This window comes from Schistocerca americana, chromosome 8 (genome assembly GCF_021461395.2).
Source record: "Schistocerca americana isolate TAMUIC-IGC-003095 chromosome 8, iqSchAmer2.1, whole genome shotgun sequence".
Classification (NCBI taxonomy): Eukaryota; Metazoa; Arthropoda; class Insecta; order Orthoptera; family Acrididae; genus Schistocerca; species Schistocerca americana.
The window spans coordinates 171,873,073-171,898,022 of NC_060126.1; the positions used below are offsets into that span (position 1 = coordinate 171,873,073).

The following is a 24,950-nucleotide window of genomic DNA, read 5'->3' on the forward strand; positions in this document are numbered from 1 at the left end:
TTGAGAAGGATCAGCAAATTGACAATCTGTAACCAGTTTTGTATCCTTTGTGACTTTGATTGTGGTAAACGAACTTTTCTTTTTCTTTTTTTAATATAAGACCACATTCAAGAAAGAAAGAAATATTACAAACTTTTAACAAACATAAAATTTATTTTTGTGACTTGCACATATACATAAAATCTGACAATTCACAAAACAACTTACGTTCACAGCATCAGGATATACTAATATACTTAACAGGGTAACAAAAGGTGCATACCCGTGATAAATAGGAAACAAAAAACAAATGTGTACAATAAACAGCTATTGCTACAGTTTAATAGAAGTATATCTCACAATAAATAAATAAACAAAACCAGCACCATAAATTAAATTTACATTTGTAAAATGTAAGTGCTTTAAAACTTGAAATATTCAAATGCTTCTCTATTTTGGTGAACATAAACTTGAGTACAATAAATAATATCCCATACTAACGTTGTTTAGATTTAATATCAAGATCCTGCTGAGCGAATATCGAATATCCTGTACCATAACATCAATGTCTGATGATTTTTAACTGAAGTATAGCGATTAGTCAGGAGCTCACATTAAAATCGGAGCAGTCACTGTAATTTTATCTTCTTTCTAAAGTTTTATATCTCATCTCATACTTTCAAAATGGCAGTGATTTTATATGCAGTGTGGACAACAGACAAACTAGAGTAGAGAAATTTTAAAATATTTACAGGAAAAAATAGAAGTAAATTTAAATATCTGCTGTTAATTCCTGCGAAATTGTTTTTTAAATTTGTCAGAGCACTTTTCATCAGAGACTCTATGACATGAAAGGAGCTGAAATATACTTAATGAAACTCCTTGGCAAGCTATATTCATTAGTGAGAGATCTTTGGTAACAAGTAGTGTGTTTTCAAATTGATTTCGTGATAAATGTGTAGAAAGAAAGTAGTTAAGCTTCGGAAACATTTGAAAAAAGACAACCCTAACAAGAAATGGGAAATGATATTTCAGCAAAAGAAAGGAAATCAACCAATACCATTTGGTACGAAAAGACGTAAATAATGGACGGAAACTACTGCTTTAAAAATGATAAATTAAAGGAAGCGCGGACATGGGAAACGACGAAGATGAAGTTATTCTGTTCCACTGATTCAACCGCGATTTTTGGTGACACACTTTCCAGTAACAGTCATGCGAGCCATTAAAATTTTGTATATATCACTGGCTTTGGTAATAAATAGAGAGCTTGATAAGTAACACAGTCAATAGGATTTTATTGAAGATTAACGTCGTACCGCTGTCAGGGAGCCGTCCAGACAGACAACACTGTAGTCTTCATCACACCACAAGTTGAGACCTCGGTGTAAGATGAACTGTATTAACAGCTGAACTGAATGTGTACCGCGAAATGCTTTCCATACATTATTTGTATTTGGTGTAAATGTTTTCTATGTTTTTGTTAATATACTAAACATATTCTAATATTTGATACTTAAATCACAGTTTCGTACTGAAAACAAGAACCAATTCACACAGTTAAAACTGTTTTTGTTTTGTGTTTTCTCAATATTTTTTTGGCTCTGGAGGAACGGCCTTGTCTTTTTATACTTCGCGGAGATAATTCATGTGAAACGTATCGTAAGAGCGATATGCCCCTAACTGATATGCGTGAAGCCACTCATGTAAGTCACACTGCTGCAACACTGGCGTAGAAAATAATAAAGGAAAGATTATGTCACACAAGTGACACAAAGACTGTGGTGTATGCAGCCTCTTGACACATATGTAAGGTACGAAGCATACTGAGGCACTACATTGCGAGGCGTTCAGGTAGAGTAGATACGTGCTGCAGTAAATGCTACAAAGAGTAGGTGATCAACTGAATCACACTAGAAGTCTCAATGGAAATCATCAATGATCCATGTCAATAAAACACTCGAGCTCAAACAGTATTCCTACTTCGAAGCTTCGTGGTAGATTCAAACTGTGTGTCGGACCAGGTCTCGATTCATTGAAAGAATTCTCAAGAAGTGTAGTCTACAACAAAGGAGGCAGATTACGAACCCCTAGTTCGACTGATACTTGAATATTGCTTCTCAGTCTGTTAACTCTTGGCAGATAGGAGAATCGATGGAGGAAACAGAGAAAACTCAAAGGTGAGCAGCGACTTGCCGTTAAACGTACATTTAGGAATGGTGACGCTCATCCAACTGAGCGACAAACGTTACAAGAGAGGCAGTGTGCAGCAAGATATGGTTTACTGTTAAAATTCCGACAGCATACGTAACTAAAACAGTCAATGAACATATTGCTTCCACCTGATTTAACTCGCGAAATGATCGTGAAGGCAAAATTAGAGAGATCCGAACGCACACGGAGGCTTACCAACAACCGATTTTCCCGCGTATCATTCGTGACTGTAACAGAAAGGAGGATATTGACTGAGATACACAAAATACTCTTCGTCACACACTGTAAGATTGTTTGCGGAGTAAAGGTGTAGAAGTACATGTAGGGCCCGGAAACTTGCCTTTAGTTGGCAATACCTTCACCGACTAAATTATACAGATATGACTCACGAGATGGAGCAGTGGCTGTATAGTTCAGTCAGTAACAGCATTGCTCACAAGAGATAAGGTTTCGGTTTAGAGTCTCACTCTCGTACACAGTTTAAATCTGCCAGGAAATTTCAAAACGGTGCACACTCAACTACGGAGTACGTCGTTGGAAAACAAAAGTAAATAAGTTCAAACAATTAAATTGAGTTTAAAGCCCTAAAAACATAAGCCAACCCTTAATTATCTAATATTTGCAAGTATTTTATCTAGTATCTCACATTAACGGCACAGTGGATATCGGTCTTGAGCCTTGAAGCTCTTAATACTAACAAGTCAAGCATGATTTGAGATGCATAGGCAATAAAAACATTTCAATAATTTCCTGTATTCTTAGAGCTCTGTTGAGCTTAGAGAGCAGCCATTGGCACATTGTGAGGGCAGGATTGATCACTGAGAGGAAGCAGTGTCTGAGTGATCCATTGCCATGAGGTATCCATTTGCGACGAGTTTCTGCAGTATATGAATTCTGTCTTTCACAAGGCTTTTGTGATTTCAGGTACGATGATCTCGCTTTCCTAGAGGTTACGTTCTTGGCTTTTCAGTCCTCATCGACCCCTGCACAGTGAGGAAAGAACAGACTAAGGGCTTGCAGGTTCTGTAAAGTTCGTGATCGCTGAGGAGCCAACGCAGATGCTCCCAAGTCTGGTCTGAGAACAGTGAAGAGGCGCGTCCGCTGCTAGAACCTGTGGCTCTCAGTCACCACAGAGTCGTCAGCGTCTGTGCTACCTCCGGCGCAGCAGCCAACGCTGTTGTCGCTATTTTTGGAGGCCACCTCGGATGGCCGCTCCTCGAACACCAGCTGGTACAGCAGGGTCGCCACCGCCGAACCCGACAGGGGACCCACCCAGTAGATCTGAAAACATCAGCACCATCACATACAAAACATTCACACTGCAGAGTAGCTTACAAATTTCCATCCACATAGATGAGTGCAGTGTCAGTCATTAAAAGAAATGCGCAGCGTGTCGTTAGCATTCTCTTCGGATACATTAGGTGCGCATGATGTAGGAACGTCAATCGATGTTATCAGGATCTCAAAACGCGCCAAGACAGATCTACTATCAATCAGATCACAACTACATATCATACTAATCAAGAAATAATCCTCAAATATCTATTAGTAATATGTTCAGATCGATTTAACCTCGACCAACCAGGAATTCATGTGTGGGGAAGGCAGCGACACAGGAATTAAATCGAAATATAGGTCATCCGTGAAAGATCTTGCATTCAAAATACTTTTTAACCTATTCGTGAGCCTATTAGATGGTACAGAACACTTAACATATGTATAGCTGTCAGAGCACTATACACTGGTCCTCGCGGTCCAGATTCAATTCTGGATAGTGATGGGGACTTTTCCTCGTCCCCATAATTCCAGGATGGCACCACGTACATTCAGCCAGCTTATCAAATGAGTAGTGGGGATTTTTCGTGGGAATAAAACGCATCTGGGGCGATGAGACCACACTCCCCCTCCTAGCGTCACATTATGCAGAAAGGCCGGAGGCTCTACTTACAATCAGCTCAGTAGCCCAGTCATAGGCTATGCATCACAGAGAGGGTGGAAAGAAGAGACAGATAAAGTGAAGTTGCAGGAGAAGTATGTGCAATATATGTGGTGAATGTGGATGTAGGGGAAGGTGTGCATCTTGGCTTGTACATGCGTTCGGCACATACATAGCACACATCTCCTCCTCCACCTTCTCTGTGACTACTTGTTGCTCCCCACATCTCCATGTCCACCTCATCCTCCGACCTCTACTTGTCCATCTCCTCCTTGTCACCCTCCCTGTCTCTTCATCTACTTTTCCCACTTCTCTTGGTCCCTGTGCTCTGCCCACACTCTCTGAGCATACCTTCCTTCCCCCTCCCTCTGTCTGTAAACTCGTTCACCTTCCCTCTCCCCTCTTCCTTTTCCACCTGCCCACTACCCCTCTACACCTTCTACATGCCTCCTGCCAAAACCCTTCCTACCCATTTCCTCCTCCCCTCTTTCTGTCCTCCCCATTCTCTCCATTTCCTCTCCCCAATCTCTATCCAGCTCTTCTTCCCCTCTCTGTCCATGTACTCCTTCTCATCCTCCCTCTGTCCATATTCTCCTGCCTGCCTCTTCCTATCCACCTCCTTCTTTGGATCCATCTTCTCCCCCCTCCCTTTCTCTCTGTTCCCACTCTCTCTGTCCATCCGTTCCTGCCCTCTCTCCCAAACAGTCCCATCCTGCCCCCTCTGCTTATGCCCTGCTTTATCCATATCAATCTTCCCTCAGCTGTGCACATCCCCATGTGTAGCCCTTGCAAAACAGGTCGATAAAGCAGGCCTAATTGCACTAACACAGCACACCTGTCATGAAGGGCTGGAAAAATGAGTGTTGCCCGTGCCATATAGGTTGTGCTGGAAAGCATGTCGATAAGACAGACTGATATTAATCTTTCCCAACTTGCTTCTTGTGCAGGCCAGCCGACATGGCAAAGCTGAAAAAATAATCCTCCCTCTGTCCATATTCTCCTGCCTGCCTCTTCCTATCCACCTCCTTCTTTGGATCCATCTTCTCCCCCCCCCCTTTCTCTCTGTTCCCACTCTCTCTGTCCATCCGTTCCTGCCCTCTCTCCCAAACAGTCCCATCCTGCCCCCTCTGCTTATGCCCTGCTTTATCCATATCAATCTTCCCTCAGCTGTGCACATCCCCATGTGTAGCCCTTGCAAAACAGGTCGATAAAGCAGGCCTAATTGCACTAACACAGCACACCTGTCATGAAGGGCTGGAAAAATGAGTGTTGCCCGTGCCATATAGGTTGTGCTGGAAAGCATGTCGATAAGACAGACTGATATTAATCTTTCCCAACTTGCTTCTTGTGCAGGCCAGCCGACATGGCAAAGCTGAAAAAATAAGTTTTTGCTCCTATTACAGCTAGGAGGCTTTAACTATGTCAGTGCTGATAGTCGTGAAGTTTGCCATTTATTTACCAAATTCCATTGAAATCAACCCAGGGGTTCCAGAGGAGATGCTGGACACACACACAGTATTTAGTACATATATATATATATATATAAGTGAAACATCAAGAGGACATCACCTTATGTGGACACACACACACTGTTTACTGCCTGAAAAGAAAGTGAAATATCCAGAGGACATCGTCTTATGTCAATGAAACTTCTTAATGAATAGTGACTACAGTGCCTGAAAAGAAAATGAAACACCTAGAAGACATCATGTTATGTCAAATTTCCTATGCATTCCCACTATCAGTAGGCATGTAAATAACTACAGTTGCAGCCTTTTGTGATTGATTAATCTTCAGGGTGCATCAATGATTAAGGACTTGGAGATGCTGTGTACCCATTTGATACAGCGTTGTCAGCATCTGACACAGTTTGAGAGTTTCCTCATTGTGGGTCTCCATTTCGCACGTTGGTCGAATCGTGCAATATTTAGATTTGTGTGGGTTTCAGCTGTGATAGTGGCCTGATATAAGGCATGGGGGTATGAAGGCAGACATACTCGCCGTCCAAGGTTTTGATCGAGTGTCTGATCACCAAGCTCTCTGTAACCCCTTCACGAACGTGCTTGTCAGCCGAGAATGAGTAATGAATTTCCTGCAACTTCTTGTGTCCTGCACCATTAGTCGGTGGCAGCTGGACTATGGTGTTACTGTCCCATGGGGAGGGTGCATTTGGAGTAATGCCATCATCAGGTAACATGAACTGCTGATGGGTAGCATTGTGTTCAGTGATGAATCGCGATCCAGAACTTCCACAGATAACAATCATCTACAAGTATAGTGGTGATCTGAGGAGATGTTCCATTCCTCTGATGTCTGGAACAGGCACAACAGTATTACTTCTGGCATCATGTTGTGGGGAGCCATTGAGTATGACTTCAGGTCACGGCTGGTAGTGACTGAGGGAACCCTGATGTCACAATAGTACGTCATGGACATCCTGCCTTCTCTTGTGCTACTTTTTGCACACCACCATGGTGCTATTTATCAACGGGAATGTTTTTGTCCATACATGGTACGTGTCTCTATGAACAACCTGCGTGATGATGAGGTATTTCCATGGCCAGAAAGTCCGCCTGAATCTCCTCGATAGAACATGTATGGGACTAGCTCGGATGTCAACTCAGTCCCAGCGTCACTATCGAAGATATCATGAACCATTTACAACAGTCGCGGTCTAGCTTGGCTCAGGAGAAGATGCAACGGCTTTATGACACCTTTCCCGACCGAATAATTGCATGCAACCAGGCCTGGGATGGTACAGCATCATATCGATAAGCGGGTTCATACTTTCAAGTACTTTGTACACATGATCCCACGTTTTTAATCATTTAAATAACATCTCTTCCAAAGCACTTAAGTTTTATTTCGTTCCCTCCTCACTTTTGGGTGGTTTACTTTCATCTCAGGCAGCGTAGGATAAAGCGTGATGTTCCTGGATGTTCCGCCTCTAACTGAATGAGAATATTTCCAGTAGTCTGTCCAGTGGTCTGGGTGTTATGCTGTGCGTAGATATAATGTTCGTGATCGTACAGACCTCCAGGCTTTGAACACAGTACTCTCACTGGCCAATGTTCGTGTGACACTGTACTCTTTTCCGATAGGCGCCTTTTCAGGCGAGCACACGGCTATGACTTCAATTTTATGGATGACAATGTGCGACAGCATCGGAAAGCTTATGTGGAGGAGCTCATGGAGCGTGGAGCGAGAGAATATTCGGCGAATCGACTGTTTTGCCCGTTCCCCCCGACTTAAATCCCACAGGGAACGTGCGGGACGCATTGGAGAGAGACGTGTTGTAGCACGTCCACATGCACCAGCGACCACCCAGCAGATGGATGTCAGCTGTGCTGTTGGCGGAATGGAACGTCCTACCACCAGAACTCCTTACCAAACTTGATGCCAGCATGGCAGCATCTTGGAAAGCATGCATTGCCATCAGTAGCGATCACAAACCATATTAAAAACCATGTACAATCTTTTCTAGTGTCCACAGGACCATCATGAACCGCGGTGACTTCAGTATGATTATTGTCTTTGAATAAAAAGTTTCATATTTTCAAATCATCACGTATGTCTTCTCAGTTGCCTTCTGTACCACCCTGTAGCAGTTCTTCCTGTGGTCGAAGTTTCACCAAGCTACTTTACCTGGCAATGACACATCATGTGAAAGATGCTTTCATCCTTACACTTTTGCACACCAGCGTAGTGTGCCGTGAGTACGTCGATAAAAGGAGGCCACAGAAGTTAGCGTCAACTGTCGGGGACGCCTTTGAGGCAACGAAAATACGGGAGGCTAGCATAGGACGCATCCATTACTGGCAGTGATGAATACAACAAGGACCAGAACTTAGTTGCATCATTGAAAGCATCTCTAAGTAGCCAGTGGAACAATGAATAGAAAACTTGTAGCGCAGCTATGTGGGTGTCCTATAGTGAACTACAGCCCCGTGTCCTCGCCACACAGTAGTATTCCAAACAAACTGTCCCACGCACATTTTGTTGGACTGCGACGCGCCTGAGATTTAACCATATACTTTACAAAAAAACATGTACACTGATTTGGAAGAGTGACCTTCCCTACTGTGTACGTGGAGGTGTTAACCATGTGATACTTGGACATTTTACCCCTACAATTTAGGAGTATGACACATATCTGACCACTCAGCGTGAAAACGCTCGGTGGTTATCAAGATTTTGAGAGTACTGTGGAAGAATCTTGCGGCGTTTGAAGGGGAGTCGTTGGCAATGCATAGTTCTCCTATAGCAGAGACATTAGTTTATTATATAAGAAACTATCAGCCTCGATTGCGGTATTGAAACCAGCCTTTACCTAGGTTTCAGCGCAAATAATTGAGTCTTCTTCAGAAGATATACCTGAATCTATAATTTGTCTAAGAGGGCATGGTCTAGAAATAAAACTAAAACAGCCTGAATAGGCGCAGTCACATTTTAAAAATGCGGTACATAGGCAATAAGCCAACTCGAAGACTTAACCTCTGGCGTGCACCTCGTCTCCATGGACGCCGTACTTATTGCGATGTAGTGAAGATTTACCCAATGTGGGATATAGCGTAGCGTGACACAGATTGGAATTAAACAGGGAAGCTATATCTGGCACATTCTGCCCTACTTGAAAGTTTGGTACAGACCTGTGTATTAGAAAAGGTACTGTATACCTAAATGCTCAAATAATCATGATATTTTCGGAAGCTGGAATTTTATCTGTTGATCACGTATTGTATATACTGTTACAGTACAGTGCAGAAGGTACTGAAAGACGCAAGGAGACGAACATAAATTATACTTTTATTTAAAGATAATATCTACACTGTAGTCACAGCTGCTCATGATGGTCCCCTGCAGATTACAAAAGGCGAGACATGAATCTTAACGGTGTGTGCAATCACCACGGATGGCACTGCATGTTCTACCACTTACTCCCATGATAGCTGCAAAATTGGTAAGAGTTCTTGTCGTATTGCTTTCTATTCTATCACCAGTGCTGTTGACAACTGCTGCATGGTCCTTGGTATATGTGGACGTAATGCTACGCGTCTCCTCAAAGCACACCACACGTGCTCGATGGGGTTTAAAAAGGGGGGAACGAGCAGACCAGTCCATTCGCTGAATGTCCCCTCGTTCCAATAGCTCTCCCACTCTCTCCCACACTCACTGTCACACTCTCTCTCACTGTCTCTCTCTCTCTCTCTCTCTCTCTCTCTCTCATACACTCTCTCGCTCTCTCACTCACTCTCCTCTCTCTCTCTCTCTCTCTCTCTCTCTCTCTCTCTCTCTCTCACTCTCTCCTTCTCTCTCTCTCTCACACACACACACACTCTCTCACTCTCTCTCTCTCGCTACCTCCTGCGCTGTTCGATGCCTACGCGCACTGTCAACCTTGAAAACGAAGTCATTGCCGAATTTACCCCTGAAAAGACACACATGGGGGAGGAGTACAGTGTAACAATAACGTTGACAGGACAGTGTACCGTGTTCAAAGATTTATATATCAGTACGCCCACACGACATTAGTCCTCCCTACACCTGGACCATCAAAACGATTATGTTCGACAATGTTGGTCGTAAATTTGTGTGAAGGGTAGGTGTGAACACATAATGCACGTGGGAATATTGTCGAACACCGTTGTCAAACGTGTTGTAGGAGACATGGAGCATTCCACCACAAAACTCCATACCAACCTTGCGGGCAACGTAGGAGCACGTTGCAGAGCATGCACTGCCTCCCGCAGTGATAACGCATCCTATTAAGGATCATGCCCTGCCTTTTGTAATGCCCAGGGGACCATCATAAATAGCATGATTTCAGTGCAATTTTCGTTTTTGAATGAGAGTGTCATTTATTTCGACTCATTGCATATTTCTTTCAGATACGCTGTGTACCATACTGTAATAGTTCTTTCTATGTATGGCCCAAGCTTCATCGAGTTATGTTACTTGGCAGTAACAGATCATAAGAAAGTTATTTTCATCATTAAGTTTTTCACTTCAGTGTAGTTTTCTCAAGCAGACGGCCTCCGTCAATGAGAGAAAAATGTTGTTTTCTTCCTAAAATATTCAACAGACTATTACATAAAACATTCTTTATACTCAATTCTAAAAAGAACTTTGAAGGATCATGTTTCGTCACATTTTTTTTAGCATATTGCAGTCCAGTCAGCAGTTGTGATAGACTAACATACTGAAGAATCCGCCTCAGTTGAAAGAATTTTCTGGTCTTGACCAAAGTTTCGGCTAGAATAATCTAGCCTTCTTCAGAAGCATAAAATTGCTATAACATACCAGAGTAAGGCACGCGTGCAGCTGTCAGTGCCAACGTAGTTGCCGCTGCCAACCGACCGCGTGGTAACGTGATGCCGGGGCTGCACTTTAGTTAAGTGGTTTTAATTCGACATGGTACCACGGTATTATAGGTTTTAATTTTTAATGTTAACTGTGCCTTACTCTGGCATGTTATAGTAATTTTATGCTTCTGAAGAAAGCCAGATTATTCTAGCCGAAACCTAGGTCAAGACCAGAAAATTCTCGCAAGTGAGGCGGATTCTTCAATATATTTTCATATTTTTTTGTTATTACATGTGTTTGGAAGACATTCTGTTCAGTGAGAAGCAAGGTCTGGATCTGTTTGCCACCAAGAAACTCCCCATGAAAAGTGTTTATGTGGATTCCAAACCTTCGTCACAATTTACTCTTATACTGAACACAACAGCGTCTGAGATGTGGTCCCTGGAAAAGCTCTGCGAACTTACCCAGTGGTCCGTCCAGACGTTCTTCCAGAGCGCTGGAGCCAGTGTCCTCACTGGGTTCATGCTGGCTCCCGTGTAAGGGCCCTGCAAACCACGAAACAACAGCAGTCACGACACAGCACAGGTTGAGAATTGATTCGCAGCATCATGTAACAGCTTTGAAATACGGTGAACATTGATTTATTTTTCCTTTGTCTGTACAAAGTCTGCTCAATGGAGTATTTAATTTGGTTCATGCATCGCTTCTAGAATTTCACACACGGAAATGGAATTAACAAGAGTCTAGTTCAACTGATTTTAGGTTTTCCAAAATTCACCAATCTATTTTTATGAAAGGATGCTACTAGTCCAAATAAACAACATAAGTGCGTACTCATAAAACAACATTTCAGATGATATGCAATGTAGATAAGGGGTGGTTTTGGGATTGGTTCAAACGGCTTGTTTATTTAGCATTGATTGCTGGACGTCAGAGGTTTTGAAGTAAGATGCACTATTCAAACAAAACTAGGAGTTGAAACTAAATGCTAATATTTTGCATTTTTGTTCAGAGAAATCCACCATGCAAATTTTCAAGTGGGGTGCTGGATCATAAGATATTAAATGGATTGTAAGAATTCCTTTCCAAATGAAGGTAATAATCTCATTAAAATTTCACCCCGAGCAGCTTCTGTGCGTATTTCAGGTCGCTTCCACTCCCATTGCCACATGCTCTGCGCCACAGGCTTGGTCATAGCAATATCTGTGTTAAACACACCAGCTGACGGAAGTCTAATAGTGTCTCATATTGTGTAACTGAGGCACTTGATATTTCGCAGACACTTCTTCTCAGTGCATCTTCCTCTTTGCTTCAACCTTAAGGCACTCTCTCCGACAGATCACGTTGATATCATCAGGTCGTCAACCTCATAACATCACCTCGAAACGCCACCTTCGAACATCGTCACCAGTTCGTCACCATCAGACCATCACCATCAGATCGCCTCTCTCAGATCATCTCTCTCAGATGACATCTCTCTGATCGTCTGCCCCAGATGAGCTCCCTCAGATCATTGCCATCAAATTGCAACCATAGTATCATCACCATTTTATCATCACATCAGCCTCGAAGCCTTATCTGATCGTTACAAGCTAACTCCAATGTATTTTCTGTTATCTCCACATAATTATCAGCCACTTCAGAGCACATTACGTACAAGTTTCTCATCCTTATTAAATGATAAATACAATTAACGTTGTCCTGTTATCGTTTAACTTCAGGTCTTTATCAAAGTATTAGTTAATTACTGGTCGTTGCCGATTACTTTTTGGTAACTGTTTTGATTTGTATACAAAATGCTTCGTTATCATAAGTTAATTTCACATTACTATCTACTGTAAACGTTGTTTATGTTTTCAGCTACGAGCATCAACCAATATAGTGTACTTGAGAATTGTTATCCTCTGAAATTAAATGATACGTCTTTGAAGTAGGCCACAGTTTCAAACTGGGCAGTCGTTGTCAAGTCCGTAAGTCCTCATTATGCATTTAATATAATCTCATCTATTTGCCTCCTGTTATGTCTGACAGTGTCTATATCTTTTCTTACCTCTAAAAATCCAGTAAAGAACTACCTTGGTCCATTTACCATTCAGTCGCCTGTCAACAAATTCTACCAATGACATACAATTTTGTTTATTGGATAAATTTGACCCTATTAGAGTAGGAGAAAGCGGTCGTATGCTGATAATCAAATGTAAAATTACAAAAAAATTTAATTTTCTACTTTTTTATACAAAGTGATGACCTGTTTCGGTAGCTTAACTTCCATCTTCAGATCACATGTAGTACTATAAATGCACTAGCAGTGTACAGTGCCACTGCATCGTCGATAACATTCTTATTTTAAACCTTTAGGTTAAACCTGTTATGTGCAGCCACGCAATCGGTAATAGCAACTGAAACAAAAAGCCTGGACAGAGTCGTAAAAATTTTATGCATTGAAACGTCTATTTAATTATCTTCGTTACAGTGAGCAAACTGAACACAAAGATTTGCCAATTAAAATGTACTATCAGTCAAAATTAGAACGTAAAATTTATATACATTTTCACTCTGGGTGGACAAGTTACCCAGTGTGACGACGTTGTATATATATTTTACGTTTTACTTTTGATTTCAAGCACAGCTTACATGACAACTTTCTGTGTTCAGTTACTAACTGTAACGAAAATAATTACATGGACGTTTCAATGTATAAAATTTTTACGATTCTGTGTAGGCTTTTTGTTTGAATCGCTGTCGCCGATAGTATGGCTACACTTAACAGATTTCACAGTGAGAATGTTATCAATGATGCAACGGCGTTCCACAGTTGTACACTGCGAGTACATTTATAATACTACATGTCATCTGAACATGATAGTTAATCTAACGAAACCAGTCATCACTTTTTGTAAAAATTTTAAAAAATAAACCCCGCCTGGAGCAATTACTGGGTGGATTGAGTAGCTCAGTCCCAAGCCCGGATGAAGGAGGAGGGTAAAAGCCAAAAACATCAAAAGGCATCTACAAAACTCCAGCACTTAATCCGTGGACTAGCAACCCGTACGATAAGAGTGAATTGAATCGGCAATCAGCCACTCGCCTCGGGGAGACGCCCACCAGCTCAAACCAACCATGAACTTAGCATGAGGGAAACACGAGCAACAAAGCAGCTACCTCAGGCTGTAACTCAGAAGAGCGAAGGCGAACCTGGTCATTCGGATTCTGGGGGACCAGGACATCATGCAAGGAAGAGTCGGAGCTTCCCAAAACTACTCAAACCAAATCGAAAGCAATTCACTGGTACACTGAACGTACAGATACTGACTAAAGTAGGAGAACTCAAGATACTGACAGATACTTGTGATAGATTTGGGATTCGTATACTTGCAGTACAAGAAACACGTTTTCGTGATTGTGGTCACTTTGATTCCAGTGGCTATCGACTCTACAAGGGTAAGCATGCAATCAAACTGGAAAATAGTAACATAAATTTGTTGGGAACGGTATTCCTCGTGCATATCAGTATCCAGGACTCCGTGATCTCGTCACCCTCTGAACACCTCTCTCTAGTCACAGTTAAATGTACCAATAGGCCTACACACTGGTAAACGCACATGCTCCAGCCCATAACGATCCTGACAAAAGCATTGGAGAAGTTCTGCTCACAACTCGAGCGTATACTCACCAAGATCCCTCATTACCATGTCAAAATCTGTTGGGAGATTGCAATGAGCAAGTGGAAGAGAACTTGAACACAGACATATAATTGGAAATTTTTCAGCACACAAAAAGACGAACACCAATGGACATTGCTTAATCAACACACGTGGGATAGCCAACCTCTAAATAATGTCCTTTCACTTTATGAAAACACCGATGAAAATGACTACATAGAGATCTCCAAACAACCACATTGTGGAATATCAAATTGATCATGTAGCGATAACTAGAAAATTCTCTTCAGAAATCATGAACGTGAGGATACGCGAAGGTCTCGTAGAGTCAGATCACCATCTCTCACAAGTCAAAATCCGCTTCATACCTAACCGAAAGAAGTGCCGAAAATCTAAACTGCTGCGCATTAATCCAGAATACCTAAAAGAACATTCAGAGGAGTTTGTGCAATCACTAGATACCAACACGGAAACATGGGAAGAGCTTCTTGGAACCATCCAGCAGTCATCAAGAAAACTCGGTCAACCACGACGGAAAAAGAAACACAGGTGGTGGACCACAGACTGCGACAGAGCACTTGAACCACGTATTCAAGCCTGGAAGATTTGGCACAGCCATCAAACCCCGGAGAATCGGCAGAACTTTTTGGAAACACAGAAGAAAACATCCAAAACAATCAGACAAATTAAACGTACGTACCATCACAAACGATTAGAGGAAATTGATAATGATTTTAAAAGAAACGATAAACTTTTATAGGGCATTTAGGGAAGAACTAGCAACCTTCAAGCCACCCATTCTTTGTTTTTGACGCCCTGATGGAACACTTGAGACGAACACAAAGGCCAACTATGAAATCCTGAAACAGCATTTCGCGAAGATACACAACTGTGAACCAACAATAGTCAAACTTGATATCCATGTTACGACCCTAAACCAGGATTCAACTCCACCTACGCGTGAGGAGTTGTGAAACGTAGCATCACACCTGAAAAATTAACAAAACATCAGGGGAAGACGGTGTAATTGCCGAAATGCTCAAGGTTTGAGGTGAACTCTTGACTGACACCCTGAAAACTATCAGTGCAAATACATGAGAAAGAGAAGTCATACCAGCAGATTGGAAAAATGCTTTGATTCACCATCTACACTAAAAGGGCAACAAAACCGACCCCAACAACTATTGAGGCATTTTACTCCTACCAGTCGCTTATAAAGAGCTCTCACGTGCTCTTCTCACCAGATTAGAACAACAGACAGAACATCGGTGAGTACCAGGCAGGCTTCCGCCCACAGTGATCCTGCGCAGAACAGATCTGGAACCTGAAGATGATACTGCAACACTGTTAGTCGAACCGCACAGTAGTCAGCCTCGTAGATTTCAAGAAAGCATACGACTCGATTCGTCGTTCCAGTCTGTTCAATACAATTCGTGAATATGGTGTAGATAACAAAACTACTTCATTAATTGAGCAGACTTTAACAGACAACCTCAAAAGTAAAATTCATGGAAGAAGTTTCTGAACCTTTTCAAATTAGGACAGGCATGAAATAGTGTGATAGGTTGCCCCCACTCCTCTTTAACCTGGTACTGGACAACATTATCAAGACGTGGGAGAAAGAAATACCTGGAATAAATATGGGAACGAAGGACAAACGAATCAACATAAAATGCCTTGATTTTGCTGATGACCTAGCAATAATTACGGGGACTCCCGAGGAAGACAAACATGCCATCCAGAAACTTCATGAGATTGCCATCAAAACCAGACTCCAAATTTCTTACTAGAAAACACAATTCATGGACTCCAAAAGTTCAAATCTGAAACCACTTGCAACAAAATATAGTAACATCAAACAAGTGAAGTACTTCAAGTACTTGGGTGAAATGATCAGCAACACTGGTGACGAAAAAGTAGCTCACAAAGCACGAGCAGAAAAATTACGTAAAGCTTATACAATGACCTGGAACACATGCAATAAGAAATCGCTATCCACTCAAGCCAATCTACACCACTATCATACAATCACTCTTCCAGAAGAGCTCTACGCAACTGAAACACCATCATTAACCACCAACATCAAGGACGCTGAGAAAATGGAAAGGCATGTACTCTGGAAAATATTTGGACCCAAGATTCAAGATGGTATCTGGATGCGCAAAAGCTCTGAAGAACTGTACTCAAGGACTGAAAGTTTCACGCCAGTTGCACGGAAAAGACGATTGAAATTCTACGGACATTTAGCAAGAATAAACACCACTAGAATGACCAAGTAAACCTTCCTTATCATCAAAGGAACTCGCCAAACCAAGGCACGCTGGCTAACAGAAACCCAAAATTACGTCACGGAACTCAGTATTGACCCACTAGAAACAACACGGACTGTGTACAGACGGAAAATCAACTCTCATAAGTTAACAGCCAAAACCCGACGGAAAATAATCTGAAATTGAAAAACGAATGGACACAAGAGAGAAGAGAAGCCCATAGTGAAAGGATGAAGACGTTTTGGGAAGAAAAGAACAAGAAAGCTAAGAAGAGCAGTGCTAATTAATGGTTCCGCGTGCTCCTTAGAGGGCGAAACGAATAAATAATAATAATAAACGTTAAATGCAATTGAGACAAAATATAGAAAATTTCTGAAAATTTTGAACAGTTTTTAGAATGATTTTACATTTGATTCTTTTCCCCTCACTCTTCTTTACGTTTTACATTTCATTATTTTCCCTTCACTCTTCATTACGATCCCTCATTCATTTGTTTGTGTCCTGTCTAACACATTAGTCTCGAGCATGCACCTCTTCACTGTTCCCCCAACAACAGACATTTCTGGATGGCTTCCGTAATTTAAATTTAAATTTCCCTCCGTAAGCGGAAGGAGCCTACGTCTTCAATGATTATTTGTACTATTTTGTTTCAGTCCTTTGATTGTGCGTTAGTCTTATTGTAATTCATATTCAAGTCTTCTTTAAATTTATTTTATTACGTTTGTCTCTGAGGTTTATCTGTAAGAGGTGCAAGCAGTGCAATGTCATCAGCAAAACAAATGTGTTTCAGATATAATCCTTTACAACGTAATCCTTTCCAATTTCTGAATGAGAACTAACTCTGAAGAATATTTTTGGTTATACGGTATCACATTCTTTCACAGCTTACCGGTAATTTCTTACCCTGATGATGACAGCATTGAAACTTACAGGGGTTGGACAAAAATATGAGAACACTGCGAGGAATGCATTCTTGAACATAAATGTAGATGCTAGCCAAGCATGTGAGTTGCGTTGTTGTATTTGACTAAGAACGGCACCTGTGCAATATACATAGTACGTTACAATGAGGGTCAGTCGTAATCAGAACAGTATTCTGTGTAGTCGTGAGTGCATTATGTCGACGATAAATGAATTCGAAAGTGGGAAAATTCTTGGCTCTAGTATGGTGAGTGCTTCCGTAACCGATGTAGCTGCGTTTCAAGGGACACCATAGCGAAGATTTATACTGAATACAGGGAAAGAGGAAACACGTCATCTGCTAAATCACAATGCGGACGAAAGTGTGTGTTCAGTGACTATGACAGAAAATAGCGGACGACGGCTGCAAAAGTCACTGCAGATTTCAAAATCGTTCTCTCGAACCCTGTCAGCACGAAAACAACACAAAGAGAGCACCATAATCTGGGAACTGCAAAGGTAGCTGGTATTCCAAAACCACTCATCAGTAATGCAAATGCCAGAAACAGAAAAATACGCATCTCAAGCCTTAAAACCTGGACTATTTAATAATGGAAGAAAGTTATTTGGTCGGATGAGTCTTGTTGCACACTGTTTCCACCTTCTGGTCGAATCTACGTCCCAAGATTGAAAGTCGCATTACTGCCAAGGACTATGTTACAATGTTGTGTGATCACGTCCATCTAATGCTACAATGAAATTTTAACTCTGCAGCGGAGTGTGCGCTGTTATGAAACTTCCTGGCAAATTAAAACTGTGTGCCGGACCGAGACTGGAACTCGGGACCTTTGCCTTTCGCGGGCAAGTGCTCTACCAACTGAGCTACCCAAGCACGACTCACGACCCGTCCTCACAGCTTTTAATTCCGCCACTACCTCGTCTCCTACCTTCCAAACTTCGCAGAAGCTCTCCTGCATACCTTGCAGAACTAGCACTCCTGGAAGAAAGGATATCGCGGAGACATGACTTAGCCACAGCCCTGGGGGATGTTTACAGAATGAAATTTTCACTCTGCTCAGTTGGTAGAGCACTTGCCCGCGAAAGGTAAAGGTCCCGAGTTCGAGTCTCGGTCCGGCAGACAGTTTTAATCTGCCAGTATGTTTCATAACAGCACACACTCCGCTGCAGAGTGAAAATTTCTTTCTGGAAACATCCCCCAGGCTGTGGCAAAGCCATGTCTCCGCAGTATCCTTTCTTCCAGGAGTGCTAGTTCTGCAAGGTATGCAGGAGAGCTTCTGCGAAGATTGGAAGGTAGGAGACGAGGTACTGGCGGAATTAAAAGCTGTGAGGACAGGTCGTGAGTCATGCTTGGGTAGCTCAGGTGGTAGAGCACTTGCTCGCGAAAGGCAAAGGTCCCGAGTTCGAGTCTCGGTCTGGCACACAGTTTTAATCTGTAATGATACAATGTTCGTTTCCCCAGGGGTGATGCTGTGTTCCAAAGTGACAGGGTCCTACCCACATAGTTTGCACCGCCCAGGTCTATTTCAGTGAGCATGAGGAGGAATTGTCGCATATCCTCAGGCCACAACAGTCACCATATGTCAATATTATTGAGCTATTGTGGCTTATTTTGGAGAGAAGGGTGCATGAGCGCTATCCACCTCCAACACCGTTACCTGAACTTGTCACTCTTTTGCAAAGAAATTCCCTTGAAAACCGCAAGGGGTCCGTATTTATCCGCTCTGAGGCGACTGCAAGCGGTTTGGAATGCCAACGGTTTTTCTACACCGTATGCTTTTCCCATATTTTTGTCCACTTTCTGTATATTATAATGGAAGCTGCGGCGTTGATGCAAACATGTCCAGATATTGATAAAATACCAGTGGATCTCTAATTGGTATCAGGCAAAAGATCACGGCAAAACCTACACAAGCTCGTGAATGAAATTTAGGGGAACAGTGGATGTTGCATCTCATTTGTAACGTAATGTAATTATTATGCTCCCATAGAAAACGAAAAGTGGCTAAATGCGCCAACTTTTGGTACAACGTTAGCGGTGTGAACTAGCAATCTACAATGCAAAACACTCATCTGAAGATGGCCGTTGGTTTTCAGCCGAAATATCGTGACAAGAAGTCGACGTAATACGGCTGCAGTCCAGAAATTTCATGGAATACTCTTTGCCGGGAAATTTTCAAGAATCAAAGCAGATTAGTTGCTTCCATAATGTGTTGTGAAACGGCCACAACGAAAAATGAATAAAGAAAGAAAGAAAAGTAAAAAAAGTTAGAGCTAACGTAGAGTTTTATCGACTATAGTTCTTCCCAAATAACATTCACGAATGGAATGGGGAAGAGGAGAAATGATAATGACAGCAGATATACCATCCGAGACGTTCTTTAAGTACCAGGTGTATGAAACGAAACAATGTGCACTAGACTGGTAACAGATAGAATGACCGAGTTAGCGACTAAGAAGAATCAACGACATAAATGGCTAATAAAAGTAAAATGGACGGAAGAGACAATGGTCGGGCAAACACTGTGACATAATGTGTCACTGAAAATAGTACTTGAAGGGATACTAAATGGAAATAATTCAGAGGCAGGTCTACGTACAAGTATATAAGTCAGATCACTGATGATGCTGGAAGCAGAATGGCTGGCAAGCAACGGGAATGGGGAATTTCACCAAACCAAGCATTAATTTGATAATTAGAGCAGCAATAGCTGCTAATACGAGGTGCTACCCAAATTTTCAGATAGTCTGAATCTTGCGCAAAAAGTCAGCATAACAACCTACTGCCACTACGCATATCTAGTCGTGCCTTTCCACTGCCAGTCTGCCACGTGGCGCCAATGTGAGTGCATCGGTGTGAACACTATTGCCGGTGCCCTTGCACCGTGTTTTACCATGGTTGCGAATTTCGAAAAGGCTGACCTGAAACAACAATGGATCTTTATTAAGTTCTATTTTAAACTCCACAAACTGCAGCTGAAACCCACCATAAAGCAAGGGAGTCTTTTGGTGAGCAATCTTTGATCCAAGCATGAAGATTTGAATGATTTAAGCGATAGCTGGGAGTCCGTGGTGGTTAACAAAAACTTGGACAGACTGACATCATGCACAACTCCGGAGCTAGGGATAATGTGTATTAAATGATCTACAAAGAGAGACAATATCTGATGTTTGTGAGATCGTTGAAATCTCATATGAGACGTGTCAATGCATACTAGTTGATGAACTGAACATGAGACGAAACGCAGCGAAGTTAGTTCCTTGTTTTAAATCAATTAAAAGTTTGGTTTCAAGTGTATCGGTGAATTTTACTGGCAGGTTACTTACAATAAAATTATGCTTAGGACTGTTGTAATACGCCTACCACCTCACCCCCAACCCTCCCACTTAATGCTCTGTTACAATTATAAAAGAAATGTAAATATTAGAAAGGAATTGAAAGTATTTGATGTAAAGGAAAAGGATTGAAGAAAATAACAAAGGGGGATGTCCGTCCTGTTGCAAGTGGAGGATTCAAGATTTGCACTACATTTACGCAATACAAGTGTCTGGAAATTCCCGCCACAAACTTCTAGCACTTGACGAGGGGAGTGAGTATATAATATTTTGAATAGGATACGTACCGTTTCCGTGCTACAGCCGTTTGGAAACATGTTTGTTAGGTAGGTACGCAACAGAGTAGTCACGATGGGGGGGGGGGGGTGCTTATTTCGGATCGGCTGATATCATATGACGTCTATCCTACCTGTCTGACCCTGTTCGAGCCTCATTCACGTGCCTTTGAGTATTAGAGCAACATGGGTGAATACACGTTTGCAGAACACACCAATGTGATCCTTCTGTATGGCGAAGTTCACGGTAATGGAAGAGCTGCTTGTAGCTGTTACCAAGATCGTTATCCACAACGTTAGACTCCATCGCCTACCTTTTTTTGCTACAATTAAGCAACGGCTTCGACAAATGATACCTTCACTGTCGGCAGGAGTGGCTGTGGTGCTCCAGGGAGACGCCACGCGTCCGAATTGGGATACGTCGAACAATGTTTATGGAAACTGATTAACTTTCTTTTTTGTTTAGTGGAACTGGACGCATGTGACGTACTGCGGCACGCCTAGTAAATTACTTGTAAAAGTGCCTGCGTTACCAAAATGTTTTCAAATGGTTGCAGCATTGGTTCCTGTTCTCAATATTATGTACTCACTCCTCTCAACGAGTACTAAAAGTTTGTAACGGGAATTTCCGAACACCTTACACACACATCAAAAAACGTTTTGTATCAGCTCGGTTCCGAAAGTCCCGGAACCTGTACAGAAAATTGGAATGGAGAGCAACATAAACATCATTTCAGCCGTTTTTATTGCTCATGAAAACCACACATTGCATGTTGTACCAGCATACAGCGAGACCTTCAGAGGTCGTGGTCCAGATTGCTGTACACACCGGTACCTGTAATACCCAGTAGCACGCCCTCTTGCACTGATGCATACCTGTATACGTCGTGGCATACTATCCACAAGTTCATCAAGGCACTGTTGGTCCAGATTTCACCACTTCTCAACGGCGATTCGGCGTAGATCCGTCAGTGGTTTGTAGGTCACGTCGTCCATAAACAGCCCTTTTAATCCCAGACTTGTTCGACGGGGTTCATGTGTGGAGAACATGCTGGCCACTCTAGTCGAGTGATGTCGTTATCCTGAAGAAAGTCATTTACAAGATGTGCACCATGGAGACGCGAATTGTAGTCCATGAAGACGAATGCCTCGCCAATATGCTGCCGATATGGCACACTATCAGCCGGAGGACGGCATTGACGTATCGTACAGATGTTACGGCGCCTTCCATGACTACCAGCGGCATATGTCAGCCCCACATAATGCCACCCCAAAACAGCAGGGAACCTAGACCTTGGTGTACTCGCTAGATAGTGTGTCTACGGCGTTCAGCTTGACCGGGTTACCTCGAAACACGTCTCCGACGATTGTCTGGTTCAAGACATATGTGACACTCATCGGTAAAGAGAACATGATGCCAATCCTGAGCGGTCCATTCGGCATGGTGTCGTGGTTGCTAAGATGGGCCTAGCCATGGACGTCGGGAGTGAAGTTGCGCGTCATGCAGTCAGTTTGACTAGTAACACGACGACCTGTTATTGCACGAATTTCAACATGGTGGCAATGCTGTCAGGGCTCCTCTGAGCTACTGCAGTAGTAGTCCTTGGGCGGCCTGAGCGAGGCATGGCATCTGTCTCTCTGTATCTCCTCCATGTCCTAACAACATCGCTTTGGTTCACTTCGAGACGCCTGGACACTTCCATTGTTGAGAGCCCTTCCTGTCACACAATAATGCGGACTCGATCGAACCGCGGTATTGACCGTCTATGCATGGTTGAACTACAGACAACACGAGCCGTGTACCTTCTTCCTGGTGGAATGACTGGAACTGATCGGCTATCGGGCCCCCTCCGTCTAATAGGAGCTGCTCATGCATGGTTGCTTACATCTTTGGGCGGGTTTCAAAATGTGTGTGAATTCCTAAGGGACCAAACTACTGAGGTCATCCGTCCCTAGACTTACGCATTACTTAAACTAAGTTATACTAAGAACAACACATGCTCGATGGAGGATTTGAACCTCTGGCGGGAGGGACTGCGCAATCCGTGACATGGCGCCTCAAACCGCGCGGCCACTCCGCGCAGCTGGGCGGGTTTGCTGGCGTCACTGAACAATCAAAAGGACTGTGTCTGTGATACAAAATAGTCAACGTCTATCTTCAGGAGTTCTGGGAACCGCGGTGATGCAAAACTTTTTTTGATGTGTGTATATTCTGCAAGGTAAAAGGTGCATTGGAAGACGGGCAAAAAGATGGAAGGACCAAATGTGGCTGGAACAGGCCGAACAAGGGAAGAGGAGGAGGAGGAGGAGGAAAAGAAGAGAAAGAGGAAGGAAGAAGGAGAAGGCAAGTTTTCTGATTTTTACGAGGATCTTTAGGGAATTCTGGCGGCACCTGGTACACCAGTGACTGCAGGAGGCTGTGTGTTAGCCGGCTGGTGGACTCACCGCAGCGAGTGAGATGATGGTGATGTAGAAGCCGAACTTGAGCGGCGAGGAGTCGGTGTTGCGGCTGTTGCGGCCGTCCCAGAGGCCCATGCAGAGCAGCACCAGCACGGCCGTGGCGACGGCCTCCACCAGCAGCGCCTGCAGCGGCGTCAGCGGCGCCGCGGGGACCGTCGTGCACTCGCACACCACGCTGGCCGGCGTCGCCACCTGCGCAGCCAGCCCCCACCAACACACTCACCATCACACACGATCCCATCGTCAAGACTGGAAGACATTTTATGAAACACCCCTTGCAAATGTTTACGTGGTGGCTCATTCATCACAATGTCCGGCTTGAGCAATTATATAAACATATATAATATTCTTATAATAATTCACTGTGTCAAAATAGTCACTTCAGTATGTTAACTGTAAATTGCATGATCAGATCCCTACGAGGCGGAAGTGCTATGTGTGAGGTAACCATTGTTGTCTCCTTTGTTACTGTTCCGTATTCACTCTATTTTATATTGCTTCCTTTCCTCCTGATAAATATGTGGTTCAAATGGCTCTGAGCACTATAGGACTTAACATCTGAGGTCATCAGTCCCCTAGAACTACTTAAACCTATCCTAAGGACATCACACCCATCCATGCCCGAGCCAAGATTCGAACCTGCGACCGTAGCGGTCGCACGGTTCCAGACTGAAGCGCCTAGAACCGCTAGGCCACACTGGCCGTCTGATAAATATATGAAGGTGTTGGAATTAAGATGTTGATTAAACATTTCAATACATAAGACAATTTCAGTTGCGATTACGAACATAATTTAACCGGTTTTTACCTCATTTGGAGATTTACGTTCTTGTGGAGAAGGACGAAGAACGCGTTAAGGAGGCCGTACTGCTGGAGGCATGCCTGTTAGATGTTGTTGTTGTTGTTGTTTCCCCTCACCCCCCACGACCCCCGTGGTTCCTCACCCCGTGGTGGTATTCGTCGAAGCCGGGCTTGTTAACCCTTTCCCCAAAACTTTCTTTAGCAAACGGCCGCCTTTCACCTAACAGTTCACGTACTGTTTAAATATTCACATTACTAGTTTCAAAAAATCATGACCATCTTCGGATGCGACTATTAATCCGTAAACACTCTCGTGATGATACAGGGTAACAATTACTGAACCAGAATGAGATTTTCACTCTGCAGCGGAGTGTGCGCTGATATGAAACTTCCTGGCAGATTAAAACTGTTTGCTGGACCGAGACTCGAACTCGGGACCTTTGCCTTTCGTGGGCAAGTGCTCTACCATCTGAGCTGCCCAAGCACGACTCACGGCCCGTCCTCACAGCTTTACTGCCGCCAGTACCTCGTCTCCTACTTTCTAAACTACACAGCTCAGATGGTAGAGCACTTGCCCGCGAAAGTCAAAGGTCCCGAGTTCGAGTCTCCGTCCGGCACACAGTTTTCATCTGCCAGGAAGTTTGATATCAGCGCACACTCCGCTGCCGAGTGAAAATCTCACTCTGGAAACATCCCCCAGGCTGTGGCTAAGCCATGTCTCCACTGTATCCTTTCTTCCAGGAATGCTAGTTCTGCAAGGTTCGCAGGAGAGCTTCTCTGAAGCTTGGAAAGTAGG

At 43.1% G+C, this 24,950-nt stretch overlaps 1 protein-coding gene across 1 annotated transcript in view; it reads right to left on the reverse strand.

Moving 5' to 3' along the window:
* Nucleotides 1-207: 207 nt before the first annotated feature.
* The window catches only part of LOC124544741 (aquaporin AQPAe.a-like), a 337,522-nt gene continuing 312,779 nt past the window's right edge, over nt 208-24,950 (reverse strand). Inside the window, exons 5-7 of the mRNA XM_047123400.1 lie at nt 23,339-23,545; nt 10,897-10,977; nt 208-3,474 (exon numbers count right to left, since the gene is read on the reverse strand). Of these exons, the coding sequence (XP_046979356.1) occupies nt 3,298-3,474; nt 10,897-10,977; nt 23,339-23,545 (465 nt within the window). The 3' untranslated portion in view covers nt 208-3,297. The remainder of the gene's footprint in view (nt 3,475-10,896; nt 10,978-23,338; nt 23,546-24,950) is intronic.